Source organism: Anopheles bellator, chromosome 1, assembly GCF_943735745.2.
Source record: "Anopheles bellator chromosome 1, idAnoBellAS_SP24_06.2, whole genome shotgun sequence".
NCBI lineage: Eukaryota > Metazoa > Arthropoda > Insecta > Diptera > Culicidae > Anopheles > Anopheles bellator.
In genome coordinates, this window is record NC_071285.1 from 25,337,803 (window position 1) to 25,358,260 (window position 20,458).

The 20,458-nt window shown below is 49.1% G+C and overlaps 1 protein-coding gene across 1 annotated transcript; it reads left to right on the forward strand.

Annotated features, from left to right (window-relative positions):
• The first annotated feature begins 12,564 nt into the window (after positions 1-12,564).
• LOC131211414 (uncharacterized) lies at positions 12,565-17,008 on the forward strand. Its single transcript, XM_058204864.1, has 5 exons — positions 12,565-13,110; positions 13,970-15,202; positions 15,275-15,432; positions 15,576-15,778; positions 15,861-17,008. The coding sequence occupies exons 1-5, from the start codon at positions 12,689-12,691 to the stop codon at positions 16,617-16,619; spliced, it is 2,775 nt and encodes a 924-aa protein (XP_058060847.1). The 5' UTR covers positions 12,565-12,688; the 3' UTR covers positions 16,620-17,008.
• The last annotated feature ends 3,450 nt before the right edge of the window (positions 17,009-20,458 follow it).

Here is a 20,458-nt window from a genome sequence, read left to right on the forward strand (position 1 = left end):
AGCACTCTGAAGAGAAATAAACATGCAACTTCCTGAACATACATCCCCAAACGTGTCGAAATGAAGAAAAATAAGCGAAAGAAAGTCGAAAGCTGAAGACATGATGATGGAAGTGATTCTATGAAAGTTCTGCCAGGAAAGGCTTTCACCGAAAAAGCCCAAACGGTCAGCTTTTTCGAAATTGAAAATATCGGCAAAAGCTTTCTCGGAATGCTTTCTTTTTCGACCTAAACGCGAGCTATGTCCTCGTCATCATGAGTTCCGCGGAGTAGAACTCGATGCAGTATTTAATTATGTTGGCCAAATTTCGGTTTCTTTCCGGTCCCGTTAACTCGTGTCATCTGTGTGCATTAAATTTTGTCGTCATAACCGGCGACATACCAATCATTGCTTATAAATAGTCGGACCCGGCAGCGGCCACAGACAGCCGTTTGGCCAGTGGCGGCACCAGACAAGCCACTTAACTGCGTGCCGATGCATCGACGGGTGCCGCTGGCGACACACGCCGTGTCCATCTCACGTTCGAGAAGAAAATTGGAGAACTGCTCCCACAAAAACCCCGCTGATGTCACTGAACCGGTGAGGAATGCCTAAAAATAATACGACCGCCGTTCCGACCGGAGCGTAATTAGTGCACAACGGATTGACATCCCAGCGGGGTGTGGACCGTCCCGTGAATGAGCGTTCCCTTGGCAGGGTCCTTCCGACCTCTCCATTGGCGGCCACTGGGCCGCCCGTCATTCTGAGAGAAAGTGTGACCAACTGATATTATTACATCTTCACTCGCGTCCTCGTAGAGTGTCGCATCGGCTGACTCATCGCGGCGCACGGGCGATCTGTCGGAGATAGTAATTCATCCGCCACCACCGTCCACTACTTGTGGCCGCGGTTGTGAGTTCACCGAATTTTCCAGGCTGGTTTGTCACCGTCTTTTTTATGGGGTGTTTCTATTTTTAAGCCCGGCGATCGGTGCATCGCCCGTCCCTACGAGGGCAGCTGGCACAGGGTTGTGTAATTAATGCACGTGCATATTCCACGCGGACAAATGATTAAATTGTGGCCCCAAAAAGGACCATGGGCATCGTGGCCACCTCTTTTGTCAATGATGAAGCCCCGGGATGACAAAATCAATGACAGCACCAGGGGGTTTCCCCGTTGCAGAAAGAAGGGCAGTCACGGAAGCGAAACGGTTACAGGACGGGCCCATTAGGCGCGCTGGACGGTGGCCAGAAAAGTGTAACGCACCAAGTAGAAACGAGTTCACAAAAAACATAACTAAAAGCAACGACGTTTTCACTGTTTCGTAGAGTAGAATCTGCAAGGAGAAAGCAATAAAGAAGTTAAGTTAAAAAGTGAAAGTGGAGAAAAGAGTAATAAAATAGTTAACAGAATATCGAAACCTTACACAACATTTTAAACAGAATAAGATAAGTTACAGAAAAAAGATATAGAACAAAATAAGAAAACACAACAGTAGGAAACCATTTCCAAAATCAATATTACCAATATTTAAGTAAGCCTTACATGTCCTTTAATCGCTTTAGTAAAATACTTAGGAAGAATTCAGCCTTTTATGCACCATTTGAATTTGCCACAAATATTTATTTTCGCCGCAAATTACCGCTCCGAGTAGAACTACACCCTGGCAAGTACTTCGCGACTTTGTACGCCGTCCGTCCGTTTCGTTTTCACCCCATTTTTTGTAGCTCACCCCGTGACGACAATGGAAGCCCGTAAGAAAGGGCAGCTGAAGCTGAGACGCAGACCGCGGGAAAAGGGAAAAACCAAACGAACCTGAAATCGCCAGAGAAGACCAGAAAAAGGCTTGGCTGGAGGAGAGACATCAACAGCCGAACCGGCACGCGGAACGTCATCGTTGTTTGTTTGCTGGGAGATGCTCACGCATCATCCCGTGTGCTCTCATGGCGACGGCCGGTCGAGCGGCCAACCGGTTCTCAGTTAACCGTCGACCGGCCTCGAGGACGGACCATTTTGCGCTTGGGCGGCCAACCCGCGTTTCCCAGCACGCGCGCCGTGGGGCTCCGTCTTCGATCGGAAAGTGAAATCGTAACCCGCCAACGAAAGTTCATCTCGCGAGCCAAGAAAGGGTAAATTAACTAGCGGTAACGTGGCATCACTCGAGTCCGGAGTTGGTTCTAGTCCCTTTTGTGGAAACGCAGCTTGTCACCGCGTCCGGTAGATTATCCGACCGAGTGACCGTAGCCCGAGTTCGTTTTGGTGTGTGTTTTTGTAAAAGGATTCGCCTGAAGGTGTTCAAAGTGGCCGCACGCGTAGCGATGATGTAGTTTAGATGGTGAACTTCAGGCAAAAATGAAATCCTAATCCGGAGTCCCGTTGAGGCTTGTAAAACGACATTTCATCAACCGTAGCTCCACCGATCGTTAGGGTCAGTTTATAGTGCGATTCTTATCAGATCGATTGAAAATAGGGTCAGGAATAACGCCTGGTGGACGAAATGATGAGTAATGAGTTAATCAAAACCCCCTGAGTTCAGCAGTTTGTGATCACGAGAGCAGCCCGGCGCCTAAAGGTGTTCCACCTCGCAACTGGTAAACGGACGATCGTTAACCATGATCGGTGATCTGGCGTGTCAGCTGCTCACTGTGCAGTGGGAATGAAGGTTGGTCCATCAAAGGGCAGTTCCGTGCTAGTCACCTAGTAACAAGTCCGTCAGAAGATTGCCGGGAAGGAAGTAATTAGTTTACGCGTGCCTGAAATGAGCCTCGCTGGAACGTGCCGCATTGCCGAGCTCCGTTCGTTGGCCGCCCGGTTATCGATTGGATTTAAAAGGACGATGTTTTTGCCACTTCTGACGCGTGAGAACAGAACGAGGACTGAGGGCGGTGTTTTGATTTTGATTCCACGCACGGACTCCCGTTAGAGCGTGCGGGAACAGGCGAAGCACCCGGTTCCATTGCCTCGGGCCACATTCAAGGACAATCCTTCGATTGGCGGAACGTTAATTCTCCTCTCTTTGTAATTGTTTAATACCGTTTTAATGAGGAATGGTTTTAATTTTGTGCCGTTACCATGGGGTAACTGTTGGGGGTTGTATTTTGATCCCCAAAATACTACGTCGACTAAAAATTAACAATCCTGTCGAAAATCTGTGCTGAATAAATTATTGTTATTATGGTGGAAAAGGTTTAATAAGCTCCCAAGCAATGGTTCAGGCAGCTAGAACCGTTCCAAATCACATCGGTTGGTTACGGTCCTTTCGCTGCTGTCCTTTAGGGAAAAGATTTAAATGGACCAGTCTGTAGAAAATGGAACAAACTTAGAGAAGTAATAACAAGCCTTAAACAAACCAGTCTCTCGAGAGCATTTTATTTCAAATTTTGCATTTAGAATAGCCTTAAGTCAAATAATATTTTGACAAGTGGTGGTTTTCGTCTCCGCTTCGGTTATGATTACTTCCCAAACAAATTAAAGGGACTCAAAACATAAATCATGATTTATCGCATATTATGATCAGTTTGACACGACTCCTTTCCGTTTGTTTATAAACACCGTACACGCTGTTTCCGCGTTCCGAACATCATTCGGCTATTCGGCGGAATAAAAAAAAATCATCCTTAATAATAAACGATTTGCGTTCCGATTCATCATTTCGCTCCTCGCTGCTCCTTGAGCAAGCACGATCCGCAAGGACACACCACGATCACGATCAGCACCGGCAGCGGCAGCGGCGGCTGTCGGTTTCTTTTCCGTTCTGATGGCGGTGATAAATTTCCACCCCGAAAGAATGGTCACCAAATTGGACCTGACACGTTCGCGTTAGATTGTAGCGAACGCACGCACTCCAAAGACGCGTGGGACACGATGATTGAGTTTGTGTATTTTTAAAAAGTTGCACTCGAACGGCGCAGCCCGTGAGCCAGTGTCTTTTATGAGTCTTCAATTTGGTGTTTCAGGACGGTGAGCCCGAGTTTCCCAACGCACACGCCGAGTGGGCGTGTGACTGTGTAGTGTTCTTGTGAAAGATTGCCGACAAGTGCTGCTGCGTCGTGCCGGCTCGGACTTGGGAACTGCTCCTGGCGAGAGGTGAAAGTGAACGGTGGCGATCGGTGTGAAAATGAGTGAAAATTTTCGATCCCCCGAAGTGTGACCGCAGCAAGAAAGAGGAGCCACTGGAAACACATCGCATTTTCCCGTGGATCGTCCTGCGTGGAACTTGCCGAAGGTGGGCGACACTCGGAGTGTAGAACGAGCGCGCGTGTGGACCATCCGTGGACCGTGCTTTGACCGTTGCATCGAGAGCAAAAGACAAAAAACTGTTGTTTGGCGGTTGTTAATTTTAGAAGGAAAAATCAACATTTTGTTCGTCTGGTTCGCGGGTCGACAAGAGACACTCGCTTCGAAACCATCGGCCATGACGCAAACGGTCGAACCGAGAGCGGCTGCGGGTGCACCACGGCCCAGGATCACGATGCCTCCGGTCTTCGTGGCGCCACCGCATCCACAGGCCAAGTACTCGCCGGCCCACTACTTCCAGCAGCTACACCAGCAGCAGCAGCTCCAGAACCCACTCTATCAACCGCCGCCGGGGATGGTCCCGGTGACGCCCGGTTCCGCTGCGAGGATCTCGATTGGTCCGGACAGCGGGGCCGTGCCGGAGCAGCCCGATTACACCGACTACTACTCGATGTACCCGTCCAAGGCGGGTGAGTTCATGTTCAGGCAGTTCGAGGGCTTCCGGGACTTTACGATGAACACGGCCAAGTCCGGGCTGGGAGTTGGCGAGAAGTCCGTCTACTGGATGTACACGAAGATCACGCGGTGGTCGCGGAACTGGTTCACGCACATCTTCCTGTTCCTGATGCTGTTCCTCTACTCGGTGGCCGGCGCTGCCCTCTTCATCGCCGTCGAAGGTGAGTCCTGACGGGTGCGCCACTTACCGGTTTCATTAGGTTCGTTCATTCCACATACAAGACCTCGCCTGTGCTTATCTTTAGTTCCTTTATTTGACTTTGCTTAGAAGTTTTTTTATTGGCACCAACTTTAACTTTTACCCTCAACCCTTGGTGCCCTGTCAGAGTTCAGACTGGCGTCTTTCGCACGAAACTGATGAATTGGTTCGGAGCAACGATTTCTTTAGATAGACTGAAGTGAAAATTAGAATTCAAAATCAATCAATCAATTTCCTTAAAATGTAGCAAGTAATTATTTACATATTTATTTTCATTTCATTGAATCTCGTGGCTTAGATCGAAAACAATAGAGATATTTAAACGCTGTATCACTTGGCTTAACACAATTTTGAATATTACGATCAATGGGACAGATACACTCGGCAACAGGCTGTTCAGTGAACGGATGGCACTGTCTCACACAAAAATTAATAACGGTTAACAATAGATTATTGTGAATATGAATTGGAAAAAAATGTTGGAAGGACCATTTTTTATCATGTGTTTAAAAAAGAAATATGATCAATAATTAGAACATAATTTTAAAGAGTTCACGTAATCCATGACGACACACCGTCTCACACCCATCCAGACCATCACTCGATGCATTATCATTCGCCGGGACGGGGACCACCATCATCGGTGCCCGGTTATGCTGCTATATTTTGTTAAACCCTCCCGGTGCCGCGTGAAAAGCCGCAAACACGGCCGCACGTGCGCGACGTGACCAACGGCGCAGATGTCGGGCAAGTCACCCCGAGCCGGCCGAAGAATCGACTGGCGCCCGACCGACCTGATGCGGCTCCCAATTTATTTATTTTTATTTTGGTTTCCCCCCAAAAAAAAAACGTCGTGTTCCGTTCCGTTAATCATCCGCTAAAATTATCTCCACGGAAACCGAGACCCGAGATGGAAGGCGATGCGATGCGAGCTGCCGATGCGATGAGCTGCCAGCCTTTGGCCCAATTGGCGTGATCCTTACGACGTTGTCTCGATGCGCGAGATGGGTTTCCCATTTTCCACTCCATTAGGACGCGGAGTCGTGCGCGGGGACAGTGCTCTAGATTTGTCAAACATCTCGCTCCCCTCGAGTGGTGCTGACGGGCGATCGATGATCGATGGTCGCGTGACGCAGTCGACGTTTCTCGGCGTTGCGTCCGCAGGTGGTTTTCGTCGGTCGTCGGATCGTCTTGGAAGGTCGTCTTCAATTGACCAAGCACAAGCTATTGTGTTGCCTTCCGTGCTGGTGCTAAACTGGGTTAGCTGACGTTGGCGGGTCGAGTTCTGAGAAATAAGTAGGGATGAAGGGATTAGATTGCATGGCACGCAGCACTAGCGGTCAGCTCGTTAGGCTGACGACGCGTCAACATCGAACGTGCAAGCGTGTGGCATTCTTAGGCTTAGGGAGATTCACCAGCGCTGGGAGGAACTTACAAACTGCGTTACTGTCATCGTGTTGATGTTGAAAACATCTACTATCTACGATGCCAATGCGTACAAAATGAGCTCTCTTTGTGGCGAAGTTATGACCACTTCAGGCCGAGGATTAACATACCCTGGCGGGTGAATTGTTAAGCTCCGTCGAGGTTTACCGATTTCGCGTATGTGACACAGATCCTACAGATCAGTTCATTTCAGTTTTGAATTTAGTCCACTGCCTTCATAGTTAATGTATCGCTTTCGACTTCATGCCGAAGAAGTTGCTGAAAAAATTATGTAAACCTCTTGCCAATATTCGCTCTCTAAGCGTCCCTATTATTTACCTTAAAATGGAAGTCTGGAACTTAAAACTTGAACTTGAACAGTATGTAGTGTATAGAAATAGATAACAAAAATCCTCCTTAAAAATATCGAATAACACATGGAGCCTCATAGCGCAACATAAGGTAAAGATATTTGGAAAGTTCATTCCGAGTAATTTCGGATTCGATAGATCTGATAGCGTCTGTCCGTTGCTTGATGCCAACTTTTCTTCCTTTCAAAAGATTCATACTGTTATTGTGAATGTTAGTTATTACTTCATAATGATCCGTGGTTTCAGCTTCATATGTTTACGTCTATTTAAAAAACAACTTTAAGCATTTTGTTAAAAAAAAACTTCCTTTGGTTTGGATTCCTTAGGAGACCATATTAATGCTTGTTTAACTAACCTGACCACCAAAAAACACATAACAAATCCTTTGAACACCCAATTGGATGCTTACTGCTCAAACCTTCACATCACAACCACATTAGTCATTTTAATGAAGCGTATTTTAGTTACGATCACCGTTTTATTATGATACCATTGCATAATCCAAATGGCATTTCCTAATTGCCGGAGGCGGTTTTCCTGATTTTCGCGCATTTCCATTAACCCCTGGCTGGCTTCCGCTGCGGCTTGCGACTCATAAACCACCGTGCTCGATCGCGCTTCGCTTTACAAATGGCGCTCCGGACGAAATTAAAGAAATAAATATCGAACCGCTTCATTGCCGATGTTAATCGTAACCGCGTCGCTTGGCCCCGCCGCCGTGCGTCTCGATAGGTGATGCCGATAGTGCACCGGAAGTAGTAGATGCCGCTAATATTGCCACCACCATGCTCAGCGATGCGCCCTTCACTGACCTACCGATGGCTGCTGTGAATGTTAGCTTCGAGCTGGACCAGCAGATCAGCGCCGGTTCTGGTAAGTTCCGTGCGTTAGCACCTCATAAAACAGTTGGGCGATGGCGGCCCCCAGAACAGCCGCGCGGCCGACGAGTGATGTGCCGATTTGGCGCGGTTTATGGTTGAGTGCCGTTGATTAATAAGCGCATACCTCTCGCAAGACGGACCTGCCGGTCGTGCTTGACTAACTGCTGTTTGGAGATGACGTGTGTGCATGTGTGATGTGGGTTTAGTAATTGTAAGGAAAGCAATAGCCGAAATGTGGTGAAGGTGGCCACACTAATTTGCAGTCTATTTGGCGTAATGGTCACGGATCGCCCGCGGCCGGCCGCCACAACAAACGGACCAGCACATCACGGGACGATCCTGGGCCGCGTTAATCACGTCACTTTCTTCCGTTTAATTTGATGTTTCATTTTCCGCAGACCCCCACCAGGTCCGACCTGTGTGTGGAACGGACCTTGGCCAATCCCGCCCCAAAGTCTGATCATTCGGCACTCTCGAACTTGAGTTTGATTTGTTTATGGGGCCGGTGGCTTAAAAATAAACCTCAGGCGCACTGCGCGGCCACGCGGACTTGATCGACTTCTGCGTCCACGAATACGTCATTGAAGGCGGGCCTGAGTGGTCGCGAGGTTTAGGGCGCCTTTTCTTCACCAAATCGCACAGGATCGCGCACCGTGACAGATTTAACAGGCCATACGGGGTGTGTGCCGCCATTTTCCCGCCGACCCCGCCAAATTACGTCACATCGGTCACGATCGGTTTATTGTTAAACAAATACAAGGGGAACATCAAGAACGCGGCCCAACAAGACAGTGCCGGGGCGAGGGACAGGGAACTTTATAATCTTCATTTCCGAGCCCCATCCCCATCTGCGGCCATTAAATCTAGTCGACCGTAATCCATCTGGCTGGTGATCGCGTGTGTTTGCTTTGGGAGTTGATGCTGTTTCTGGGGTGAGGTGTTTTATGAAGTTTGTTTACAATGTCCGCCAGTGTACGCCCCGCCACGGAACGGGGAAGCTAGTTCGGGAAAAGACAAATATTGTGTTTCTTGTTTTATTGGACCGGATCGCACTAAGCGGAAATATTAATCTCATTACTTCTCGTTCCGTTTCACTGTATTTACTTTGCGTCACCGTCACCGCGATCACGATCACGAGCAGGCACGCACGAAAAGAAGATGGAAACCAACGTGAACCACGCGAAGCGCATTTTGGCGAAAAATCTGCGCATCCTGGCGCTGGATCGCGAAAAGCTGGAGGTAAGCCACGGCGGGGAAGCCTCGGGGAGGCTCTTGGGCCCTCGAGTTTACACCGATCTTTTCAACGAACCCCACAGAACCCCGATCCGGACATCTGGGAAGGGCGGGCGATCAATCTGGTCGAGGAGTACAGTGCGGTGTTGTACCAGTCGTACAAGGAGGGCTCGTTCGAGAACAAGCAGAACAAGAAAACGTGGTCGTTCTGGAACGCGGTGTTCTACTGTGGCACGATCTACACCACCATCGGTAAGTGTCACGGGTATGTTGTGTTTTTAAATGTACAATACATCTGTCAATTTATTCAAAAATGAACATCTATTGAATCGGGCATAAATTCATATGAAGCAACTATAAACATTCTTCACATGCATCATTTATTCAAACAATGCTCAATTTATGGATTCTTGAGAATGTCCAGTAAATTGTCCTGTTAAATATGTTATATACCTTTTAAAATAAATGTTTTAAATGTTTAGTTGCAACTAAAACATAATTAACTAAACTAGCATTAGTTTAAACGATAAAAATTTAATAAGGCTGTTCAAGAAGAATACGGCCGGTGTTTTTTTGTTCATAAACTATTATTAATTTTGTAGTTTCGGAATCATAGACTGGCACTTTAGAGGGTTTAGGGGTTATTAACAGATCCAAGTTTCAAATTTTCAATTGAATGTCTACCTTTTTAGAAAATGAATCGTTTAGTAACAGAACAATACGCCAATAGGGTTCATGAGAAACACGCCGAAATGGCTCATTTTTCCAGCAACATTTTCTTTAGTGTAGAGGCACATTTTTCACTTGGCGGCCACGCAAATAAGCAAAATTACCCCATCTGAGGCACTGAAAACCCTTTTTCAATTGTAGAGAGGCCGTTACGTTCAGAAAAGGTGACTATATGGGCTGGCGGCGTCATAGGACTTTATTTTTCAAAAATGATGAAGGGAGGACCACTACCACCAATTCCGAGCGATACCACCAGATGATAACAATTTATTTTGGTCCTCCAATTGAAGATATGGACTTTGAAGGTGTGTGGTTCAGCCAGATGAGCACCAAGATCATACCATTTTACATCGTTGGATGTTTTCTTGTAGGGCTCCGCAAAAGATTTGCTTTTCCTTTCTTAACCCTTTTTTTTCTTAATTAATTTTTAGTCCGTTTGTGAACCCTGTGGTTAATAATTTTCAAGTTCAGATATAGCCAAACACAGTAAATTTTAATTATTGGATGTTTTTGGCCACTGTCACATTAAACATATAAAATATAGGACTATAAAAATAATAAAAGATATTCAAAAAGTAGTTTGAAAAAAGAAATATTGCCATTGCCAAAATTGGTGTGAAAAAACCTGAAATTGAAATCAAAAGTCAAGCGAAAACTCAACCAACACTTATACTGGAGTCATATAAAAATGACCACCACTGTGAAAACGGTCGAGCGCCTTAGTCCGTTTATGTTTTTGTGAGTTTAAGTAATGATTTTGAACAACGATAAATTTTGTTGTTGAATGCAAAAAAACCCTTGAAAAAAGTACGTAAAGCATGGCTCAGTTAGAATCGGGAACAATTGCATTAGCTCTATCTCTGGGTTGGTGTGACTTAGGAAATACATCAATGTGTCAAATTGAAGGTATTTTATTGTACTTTAAGAGAAAAATTTCAGAAATTTGTTATGTCGGTCGTCGGATGAAATCACGAACTTTCTTTGGAATGCACGCTATAATTTTCTGCACAATCTTCTGGTCCACCTCAGCGGCTAATTTAATCCAATTTCTCGCCATCTCTACAGCATCCCACATCACCTTTCCAGTATTTTTCAACTTCCTTTTGATTGTTGCCCAATAATTTTCGATTGGGCGGAGTCTAGGGCAACTTGGTGGGTTGATATCCTTTGTGATGAAATCCACCTTATTGTAAAATTATCACAGAACTACATCCCTGCTGTAGTGGCAGCTTTCCAAATCAGGCCAAAACTTTACCGGACCTTTGCGTGACTTAATAAATGATAGAACTCGCTTTATGAGGCACTCTTCCTTGTATAGAGTTGAGTTCATCGTCGTGTTTGTGATTTCTGTCCACAGGTGCAAATTCCTTGTCATATCATTAATTTTTGTGCAAATTTATTGGCGAATACAAATTTGTTCTTGGAGGGGACATCTCCCCGTGCCGTGGCGAGATAAAATTTTGGTCCAGGAAGCCGTCCAAAATCAAATTTCACGTATGTTTCGTCGTCCATAAGCAAGCATCCTTTGTACCTCGTCATAACCTTCTCGTACAACTTTATAGTGCGTGTTTTAATGACTAGATTTTGTGTAAGTGTCCTTTTTGTATGCTTACATGCAAGGAAAAAACCGTAGCCTCTTCGTAGACAGATCTCCCGGGCAGTACTTTTGCTGGTACCATATTTTTTTTTGCAATATCCCGAACCTAAAGTCCAGGATTTGCCTCGATTGATCTGAAAACCTTCCAATTCAGCTGCCGATTGTATGTTCCACTACGACGTCTACTCTGAATCTTTCAATCTACGGGATTGGGTTCCCAGAAACGGTAAAACACAACATATATAGTTGATTTTGCGAAGTTTAGTGTTTTTGAGATTTTTAAAGTAGACCACGTGGTGTTTTCGACGTGATTGTGTAGAATTATTTTTCTCCTTTCGAGTTCCATTAAGCATAACTTTCCATAAACTCCACGTATTAAAATGAAACTTTCAGCACTGAAAGTTGAATGTTTACTGAAGATATGACTATCAACACTTTTGAAATCCGACCACCAGAGGCGCTGCTAGAAATCATGCAATTGTTCCCGATTCTAAGCGGGCCATGCTTTATATTCGTCCCAAACACCAATTATGTCCTCCTGTCTCATACAAATTCCCCATAGTGGGCCGTCGAGCAAAAGCAGCCGCAGTACCAGAGTACTGGTAGTAGTGGTGCTACCTTCGTACTACTTATTTGCCATACTGGTAATGGTGTTGGCCGGCGTTCTTTCGGAAAAACATCTGCATTTCCACCGACTGCACCGGGCGCCCGACCCGGTGACGCAGGTTTTGCACCAAACACTGCCGTGCGCATCGAACACGCTCAGTGTGACGTACTTGCGGATGGAATTTTCCTTTCGAACCCGTCGGAGAAAGGGACACGCAAGTGCAGTCTATTGCTCACCGAGCCCAGGGGCGTGTTATTTTGCATTCTATCGGAATTAATGCCACAGACACGACCGTCCGTCCGTCTGCCTGTGACAGTAAATCAGCAGACACCAACAGCTGATCGCGTCACGTAGCACAGGTTGTTGGGCACGAAAGTATTGCGCCAATGCCCGAACCAACACAAGCGTGTCCCCGTCACGGAGAACCGGTGTGGCCGGCAGGCCGGCAGGATGAGGAAAAGCGTCCCAAAAGTGAGACGGTTTGCGTGTTGCGTGCGTGAAAATTTTCCTCCGCTGTGCACTTATTTTTAGCCCCATTTGGCACCGGCACCGGCGACCGCACAGAGCACATCGAGCGGTCGCCGCGTACGGTTCTCTCCCGGTTTTTCGGTTCGGAAAATTCCACCAACGGTTTTCGTCACCAGCGAAGAAAAAGAAAACGGTGAATTTTCCACCGAATTTCCCACGGTTTCGAATTATTCGGTCTCGCGCGCGTGCCGCGCTTCTTCGTCGCGGTCGTCGAGGTGTGACAAAGTGACACTCGGGAAAATGTGACACTCCGTGCAGGAGTCACATTCAAGCGTGTGAGACCGTTAAGTGTGTGACAATCGGTGTGTGTGTGTCCGTGCGTGAGTGTCCGTCGGTGAATGTGGAGACTTATTTTCGTAACCGACCCGTAACCAGCAGACCACCGCGATGGAGACGAATAACGGGGCCCACCAGCACCAGCAGGTGGTGCCGGTGGTGGCGCGGAGGCGTCGCCGGACCGCGCGGCAGCTGCGCGAATCGACCCCGGATCCGGGAACGCGCGGGAGCCTCGAAGGCAGCGCCTCGAACTCGGCCGACGATCCGGCCGAGAGTGGCTCGGAGTCGGCCCGCGGCCAGGGAGGAAGCACCGTCGACAGCAGCCCGTCGTCCTCGAAGAAGAGCCTGATCGAGCGGGCGATGGAGTACGGGAGCGCGCACCGGAACAAGATCCTGGCGCGCAAGGACAAGAAGCTGGCGACCGTGCTGGTCCCGCGCAGCCGCTCGGTCCCCCGGGACGAGGGCGACGTGCCGAGCAGTCCGGAGATCTTCTCGTTGCTGCGCCGCGCCAAGCGGAGTCTGTCGGGTGCAAGGTGAGTTCGCCTCTTCTACTGTTTTTTTTTTTTTGTTTTTTTTATGTCTGATGACAACCTTTTGGGGCCGACTGCTGGCGATTCGCGATTCGTGATGAGCGATTCATAATTTTTGCATCGATTTTTGATTTCGTGAGCTTCATTAAGTAACGTTCGGCTACTGTGAGGACTGCGCCCGCTGTCGCCATTGTTGGCGAAGAAACGGCAGATGTGGGTTGGGTTGGAGCACAAGTTTGTAGATAGAATCAATGGGTATTATTGATTTGTTATGAGTCTGATTTGAGTTTCTATTCAGTTGATGTGTAAAATAGTGTATATGTTTTCAATTTTTTATTTAGTAACTCCCTAACGTTATGTCCTCACTGGTTTACGGACGTCCGGCGTACGCTTTCTAAATTGAAACAATTGTTACCAAAATTAGAATAAGATCTCTAGCATAGATCATCTATCTCTAGATCTCTTTCATCTTAGCATGGGATTATTATTTCGTTATATTCCTGTTTGTAGAGCTTGCATTTAGCTCTTAAGAACCCTTGGATCTTAAAGATTAATAGCTTTTTCATTAGTCGTATTACGTTAGATCAGTCTCAATCTTATAGAAAAGCTATGCATCAGCGTCAAAAGCGATGGAAAATCGTAATCTTTTCCTGGAATTGCAAAGATAAATCAAAGAGATTAGCATTTGAAGATGAAATTAACCTTTAAAACGCTCTGGCTGAAACTAATCTAAGAATCTGATGGCAGCACGATAACTTCTCAAGCGAGCAGTCCTTACTTAGATCATTCGACAGATTAATTGTTTTATTTTTAATGCTGAATGTGGTTCCTGATGGACATCTCCATTCTTCTCTTCGCACAGAAAACCGAAAACGGACGACTCGAGCGACGGAGGCCGCATTTCCGACACCGAGGTACGCCAACGACGCGAACGCATCGAGCGCTTCCAGAGCGAACGGGCCCGCGACTCATCGACCGGTGACGCCAAACCGACGGGAAACCTCACCAACAGCCACCAGGCGAACCTGCAACGGTTCAACGAGGAGCGCCGTCGGTTCGAACTGGAGAAGCTCAAGTTCCTGCAGGAGAAGCGCGAACTCGACCGGATGCGGCTCCGACGGTTCGAGAAGTACCGCGAAGAGCTGCTCGAAGAGCAGAGCCGCAAGCTGAAGGCGAAGCTACAGCAGGAGCGCTCGAAGACCATCGAAGCTACCCCCCTACCACCGCTGCCACCCTCCGGGAGCAGTTCACCGCCCTACCGAGGATCAGCGACGCCGGCCAAGGAATCGACCACACCGCCGGCGGTGGACCGTGGGAAGAAGAAGATCCTGATCGTCCCGAAGGCACGCTCGTCCAGTCACTCGGCGTCGACCAGCGAAGACGAGGGAGGCCGCGCGTCGTCGGACGAGGGCGCGAAGCAGGCAGCCCCGGTCCGCCGGCGCTACTCACCCCGCAAACCGAAGCGACCCCGGGCGACGATGAAGCTGCTCGAACCGATGAAACCACTCCCCGTCGATGGCATCACGTCGCCCGAGTCCGAACTACCGTCCGACTACCAGCCGGAAGAGGAAAGTGTGGCCCCAGCACCGATCCCGGTCGAACCGGAAATGGTACTCACCCATAGGCGTGTCCCCGGGAAGGAACTATCGCCGGTCCGAGCGGAGAAACCACCGGAGGAGTCCGCAGAAGTGAAGACTTTAGTTGTCGACGACCCCAAGAAGGAGAAGAACGGAACGACGGAACATCCCCAGGGTGATAGGGCGATCGTCGAAGCGGTCAAAAAACCCCGACGTCGAAGGCCACTGACGCTGTACGTGGAGAAGCCAGGCGATAGCTTCGGTTGCGGTGCGCTCCTGAAGGAGTGGTACGAAATGTGGCAAGACTTTGTCGAGGATCACCCGGAGGAGCTGGTCCGGATGCGGCTGCAGGTCAATCACTGTGTGTTCTACTTCGGCGTGATGGTGCTGCTGTGCGGTGTCGGAGGGATCGCCTTCCGGCTCACGGAGGGCACGTTCGAGTCGCAGTACAAGTGTGGCGTGAAGCGCGTCAAGCGAGAGTTTATCGATCAGCTCTGGCTGTCCAGTCACAGTCAAAGGTAGAGTGGGAGCAGAGTCCACCCAAAGCAAAGCAAAGACCTTCAACTTCGTTCTGATTACGTACTCCACAGGGAGGAAGACTGGAAGCTCACCGCACGGAACCGGCTGCGCAAGTTCGAGGAGGAGCTACAGATAGCGTTCGAGGCGGGCATGAAGTCGTACAGTGGGAACACGGCCTGGAACTTTATCAACGGTGTCATCTACTCGCTCACGGTGGTGTCCACGATTGGTAAACCCGATACTTCCCATAAATAAAAAACTGGTCGCTGGCAGATCGATTCCTTATGCTCATTCTCGTTCGCAACTTCTTAATAACTCCTTAACGTCTCTTGCAATTTTGTACTAAAATTAGACCCGATTGTTTGCTTGCAGGATACGGACATATTACACCCTCGACGACAACGGGACGGGCACTGACGATCGTGTATGCCATCATTGGCATACCGATCTTCCTGATCGTGCTGGCCGACTTCGGTAAGCTGTTCACGCGCGGCATCAAGTTCCTGTGGGCGTACGTACGGCGCCTCTACTACACTGGATCGTTCCGGAAGGTCCGCAAAACGGCTCAAGTGCAGGTAGGACGACGACGACGACGATATTGCGAGGACCTCGGACACCTGTCCACCTGCAACTGATGTTTCGCTTTGACCCTTCCAGGAAGTAATGAAAGGGCTGAACGTGGTGTACGATATGGTCCGACGACCCAGCGGTGACAACGAGCTGCAGGCCTCGACGGCAACGGCCGCCACTCCGATGATCCCACCCCAGCAAACCCCTCCGGCAGCGCTGCCCCATGCCTACCGGCTGCCGGCGACAGCCGAGGGTGGTCAACCGGCGACCGGGATCGAGCTAGCCCCCGATACACCGACCACCCCGATTCCGGAGACGTTCGAGATCGACGACGAGTTCAACCTGCCGATCTCGGTGGCCATCTTCATCCTGATCGCGTACATGCTGTTCGGGGCGACGATCTACTTCACGTGGGAAAACTGGAGCTTCTTCGAGGCGTTCTACTTCGTGTTCATCTCGATCTCGACCATCGGCTTCGGGGACTTTGTGCCGCAGCACCCGATCTACATGATGTGCAGCATCCTGTATCTGATCTTTGGTCTCGCGCTCACCTCGATGTGCATCAACGTGGTGCAGCTGAAGCTGAGCGACAGCTTCCGGCAGGCGAGTGCCAAGATTGGGGCCACCATCGGCCTGCAGATGGCGGAGGCGGCCTCCCTGCAGCAGTCTCCGGTCCACACGCCGATCGAGCTGGCCGCGGTGCACACGTCCACCCCGACCAGCGCTGGGGAAGGTGGAACCTCCACACCGGCGGCCCCCGCGGATACCTCGGCCAGCGCCAACGGCTCTCCTGCCCTGCCGACGCGACCCTCCAGTGCCGTTCAGAAACCGGACAAGAAAGACTGAACGGACGGGAACGGGGCGTTACCGAAAGCCCCCCTGGTACAGTGGACGATGGACGAAAGGGGTCCGAAAGAGGCCCCGGGGGTGGCCCCGGGGTGCTCTTGTACCATTAGGACTAGCAGTTAGTGAGACACAGGATGCAAGATGAATCTTCTAGTTTATACCGTGCTGACGCAAGAAGTTTGTTATTTAATGAAGTTTAGCTTTAAGGACGAACATGGGGCGGACGAGAGAGACAAACCAAACGCTGCGGAGAAGCGGGGAGCCTCCCCCGGATATTGCCTACCCGCGCTACGCAACATTGTGCTATGCGATTGTGTTTTTTGCTGCGTTTCCTTGTGGCTCCGGCGGCGCTCTCGGAATGGGTGTACGCGCGATATAGATGCGAATAAACCTGCTCTTTTTTACGTAATATTGTACAATCGAAACTAGAAACGCGAATCTTGGCTTATCCTTTATCCTTTATCCTATTATCCGAAATGGAATTACCGAAATCGAAATTCTATATCGATCGAATTCTAAAATCTGAAAAATGAGTGTTTTTTTAATTTCGGAAAAATAAGATGTGATGAAGTCAATGTAAAAGAAGTGATCCACAAGGCAAAAGTCGAGGACGACGAGTAGGGAGGAGCGAAAGTAATACAGGTGCACGGAGCAAGCATCGATCCTTGTGAACGGCAAGTTGAAAGAGTACCAAATTAAGGGGCTAGAGTGACTGGTTTCGCTACTCAACACCAACCTGAACGGCATCCTGGCTGATGAGATGAGCCTGGGCAAGACAATTCAAACGATTGCACTCGCGACGTACTTGGTGGAGAAGAAGCAAATGGACGGACCATATCTGATAATCGTGCCAAAGTCTACGGTCTCCAACTGGGCGTTGGAGTTGGAAAACATGGGCTCCCGCTGTCTGCGTCCTTGTTAAGAACCTAATGCAGACAACCAAGTTCAACGTGCTGTTGGCGACGTTCGAGTGTGTAATCAATGACAAAGCGGTACTGACGCATGGACGCATACGTTTATATTTGTAGAAGCATAGGAAAGCAATAGCATAGAAGGATGGAAGGTCCCTTGGGACTCCGATAGGCCCAACAGTTTATCTTGAAACTCCAACGGTAAGGGAAGGGACTCCAAGTAAGGGACAGGATCAAAGAGTAAGGTTCTAGCGAGATGCGTGTAACACGATGTTCCGAAAATATAGTATATAAAGCATCCGAATTGTATAAATAAATCACTTGCATATTAGTCAGATGTAGCATCAGCCATAAAACCATAGAAGGAAAGCACTTAGGGTCCTTAGGCATGCAACAAGAAAAACATCCCTTCAACAGCCAACCAAATATCTACATATCAGGAAGCAAACAAAATAGCCAAACAAGCAGTTTATAAAGCAAAAACAGACTGTTGGAACAAATTCATAGCAGAAATAAACCCAGACATCACAGTAAGGAGATGTGGCGCAGGAGATCAGGAGCATTCAGGAGCCGGCCACCAGAGACCGCTCCAATATCCGTGCACCTGCGCGAAAGAGAATTTCAAACAAGTGCCAGTTTGTCGGTTGACTTGTTGATGTTTTGTTTTGGCCTCTTATTTATATTTTGGACGCTTCGTCAACGTTCGCGAAAGTGTTTAACTGAATTTATAAAAATTTACGAAAGTCTGCCATGTCTTTGGCAACTAAAAAATAAAAAATTTAGTGATCGGAATAAAAAGGCGGAGGTATACGATGCCATTTAAAAGCAATTTCCTCGACACTGTAACCTCTTCGCACGTTCTTTTTTCGCTTTTTAACCGAAAAGCACAATGGTAAGGCAAACCAACACAGTGTTGCTTCCATGGCTGATTCCAACATGTCCAACCGACAAACTGGCACTTGTTTGAAATTTGTTCACAAATTGATGCTCGTTTGTTCAGATTTGTAGATCTGCGTCAGTGACATTAATGACGTCTCCAGAGACGTCACTTACGCAGATATCGTTACCGTTATCGTAGCGTGTAGATAGCGGCCATAACGTTGTGGCGGCCGTATGTGCCGCCAGTGACAACATCCGGAACAGATCTAGAAAATCTGAGCAAACGAACATTAATATCTGTCCAATTTCCATGCATAAACATAGATAGAGCTCAACGTATCGGATCTGCGATTGTAAATCGTAATGCAAACGTAGCGTGTTAACTCAACCATGGTCCGCCATCTTTTAACGGTTTAGAAACATTTCAAAATCGCCCCCTTTTACCCCCGACGCGGCCAACCCGTCGCAAGTACGCAGCCCAGTCCTGCGTCGTGTGCCGCGAAATGAAAACATTGCGCCTCCCTCGCTGTATGCGGAAAAACGAACCGTGAAACCGCGAAGACGGACAAACCGTCCCACAACGACCACTTGTTTGTGCCGCGGAGTGCCATCCATCCTTGCGGGGCGACCGAAACGGAACACGGTGTCCTTGTGCACGTGCGCGCAAGCGACACCAACATGATGACGGGCGCCCGGAAACGCGGAGTCCGAGGGAGTCGGGAGCGGGGGGAGTTGAATTTTGTTGTGATTTTTCACCTCCCCTACCGAGAACGACGGCCGCGCGCTCCTGTCACTGTCGTCAAAAAGCCAGGGCTGCCAACAGCGAAGGACCAACAGCCCACACCGTGGTCGCAAAATCGATAAACTCGCAGCAGAGCAGCAGAAAACAGTTGGGTCGCCCCGGAGAGTTCGCAGCTCGCGCGAAGCGTGTTCGCGCGGTTCCTGTGGGCTGGTTTCTATTGGTTTCGCAGCACGTCCGGTTCGAGGTGAGTGTGGAAAACCCACGGAGCTTCACGGAACTTCACGGAACTTCACGGAAACTCGCACGGAAGGCACGGAGCAGCGGAGACGGAGCGATGTAAACTTCGCAAGGATCGTGTGTGCCTCTCGGGGTGTTTGTGTTTGTGGAAGGATACTTACTGAGGGCGACGGTGGTGTGCGTGCCCGTGCTCGCTCCCTTCGCTGTGTTGGTGTGTACTGTGGATTGGGCTAGCCAGCGGATTGGATTTTTCTGCCCGATCACTGCTCCAATCCACTGGGCTGGGTGGCCAATCGACGGGGCGATATTTTCAAGGCGAAACCAGCGCGGACTCAAGGATTCAAGGTGTGGAGTTGCGGTGCCCGAAAGTGGTTGCAATCGCACTGACGACGACGACGATGGCTGCTGAACCGTATCGCGACGGGCACGCTCAAGAAGTGCTGGTACCTCGCTGGTGCTGGAGGTCTACCACGACTCGGTGCCACTTCGGACAATAATCATCCTCCGGCATGATAAGCAGCATCGTAGTAGACCAAGCGTACCGGAACCACGGGAAATCCTTTTCAGTGTACGTGTCCTTTCATGTGTGTGCAAAAAGAAATGTACGACGGTCACAGTGACGCGCAAGTGTACGATGCGGACGGGCAGTGTGGGCGGCGGTGGTGTTAACGGGCCACACGCCACGGAGTGTAGTGCAATTTTTACTTTAGTCCAATTTTATGCCTACGCGGTACCTACGCGGTCGAGAGTAACCAAGGCAACCACCAACGAGTACCAAGGATAGCACAATTGCGCACCAGGAACACCCATCGAGAAGGGTGCGTACCGTTTCGAAGGATCGATTGCATTGTTCCTGTTCCGACGTTGCTCCTGAATTGCATGGGGACCGGGCGATCACGGGGATCGCCGTAGCCAGCCAAGGATATCATTGTAGAGAGCGGCCCTCCAGTCGATCGATAGCATCCTAGCAACATCCACAGACCCACCTCGGAACCCTCGGGCCTGGTCTGCCTGCCTGTTGCGGATTTGATGCGGCGTCCGAACCTAGGCGAGATTAGCAAGCGGGAGGC

Bases quoted from the DNA above. Each gene is read 5' to 3' on its own strand.
- LOC131211414 (XM_058204864.1), top strand. From the start codon at position 12,689: ATGGAGACGAATAACGGGGCCCACCAGCACCAGCAGGTGGTGCCGGTG. The intron at 13,111-13,969 runs GTGAGTTCGCCT...CTCTTCGCACAG, and splicing joins CGGAGTCTGTCGGGTGCAAG to AAAACCGAAAACGGACGACT. The intron at 15,433-15,575 runs GTAAACCCGATA...GTTTGCTTGCAG, and splicing joins CACGGTGGTGTCCACGATTG to GATACGGACATATTACACCC.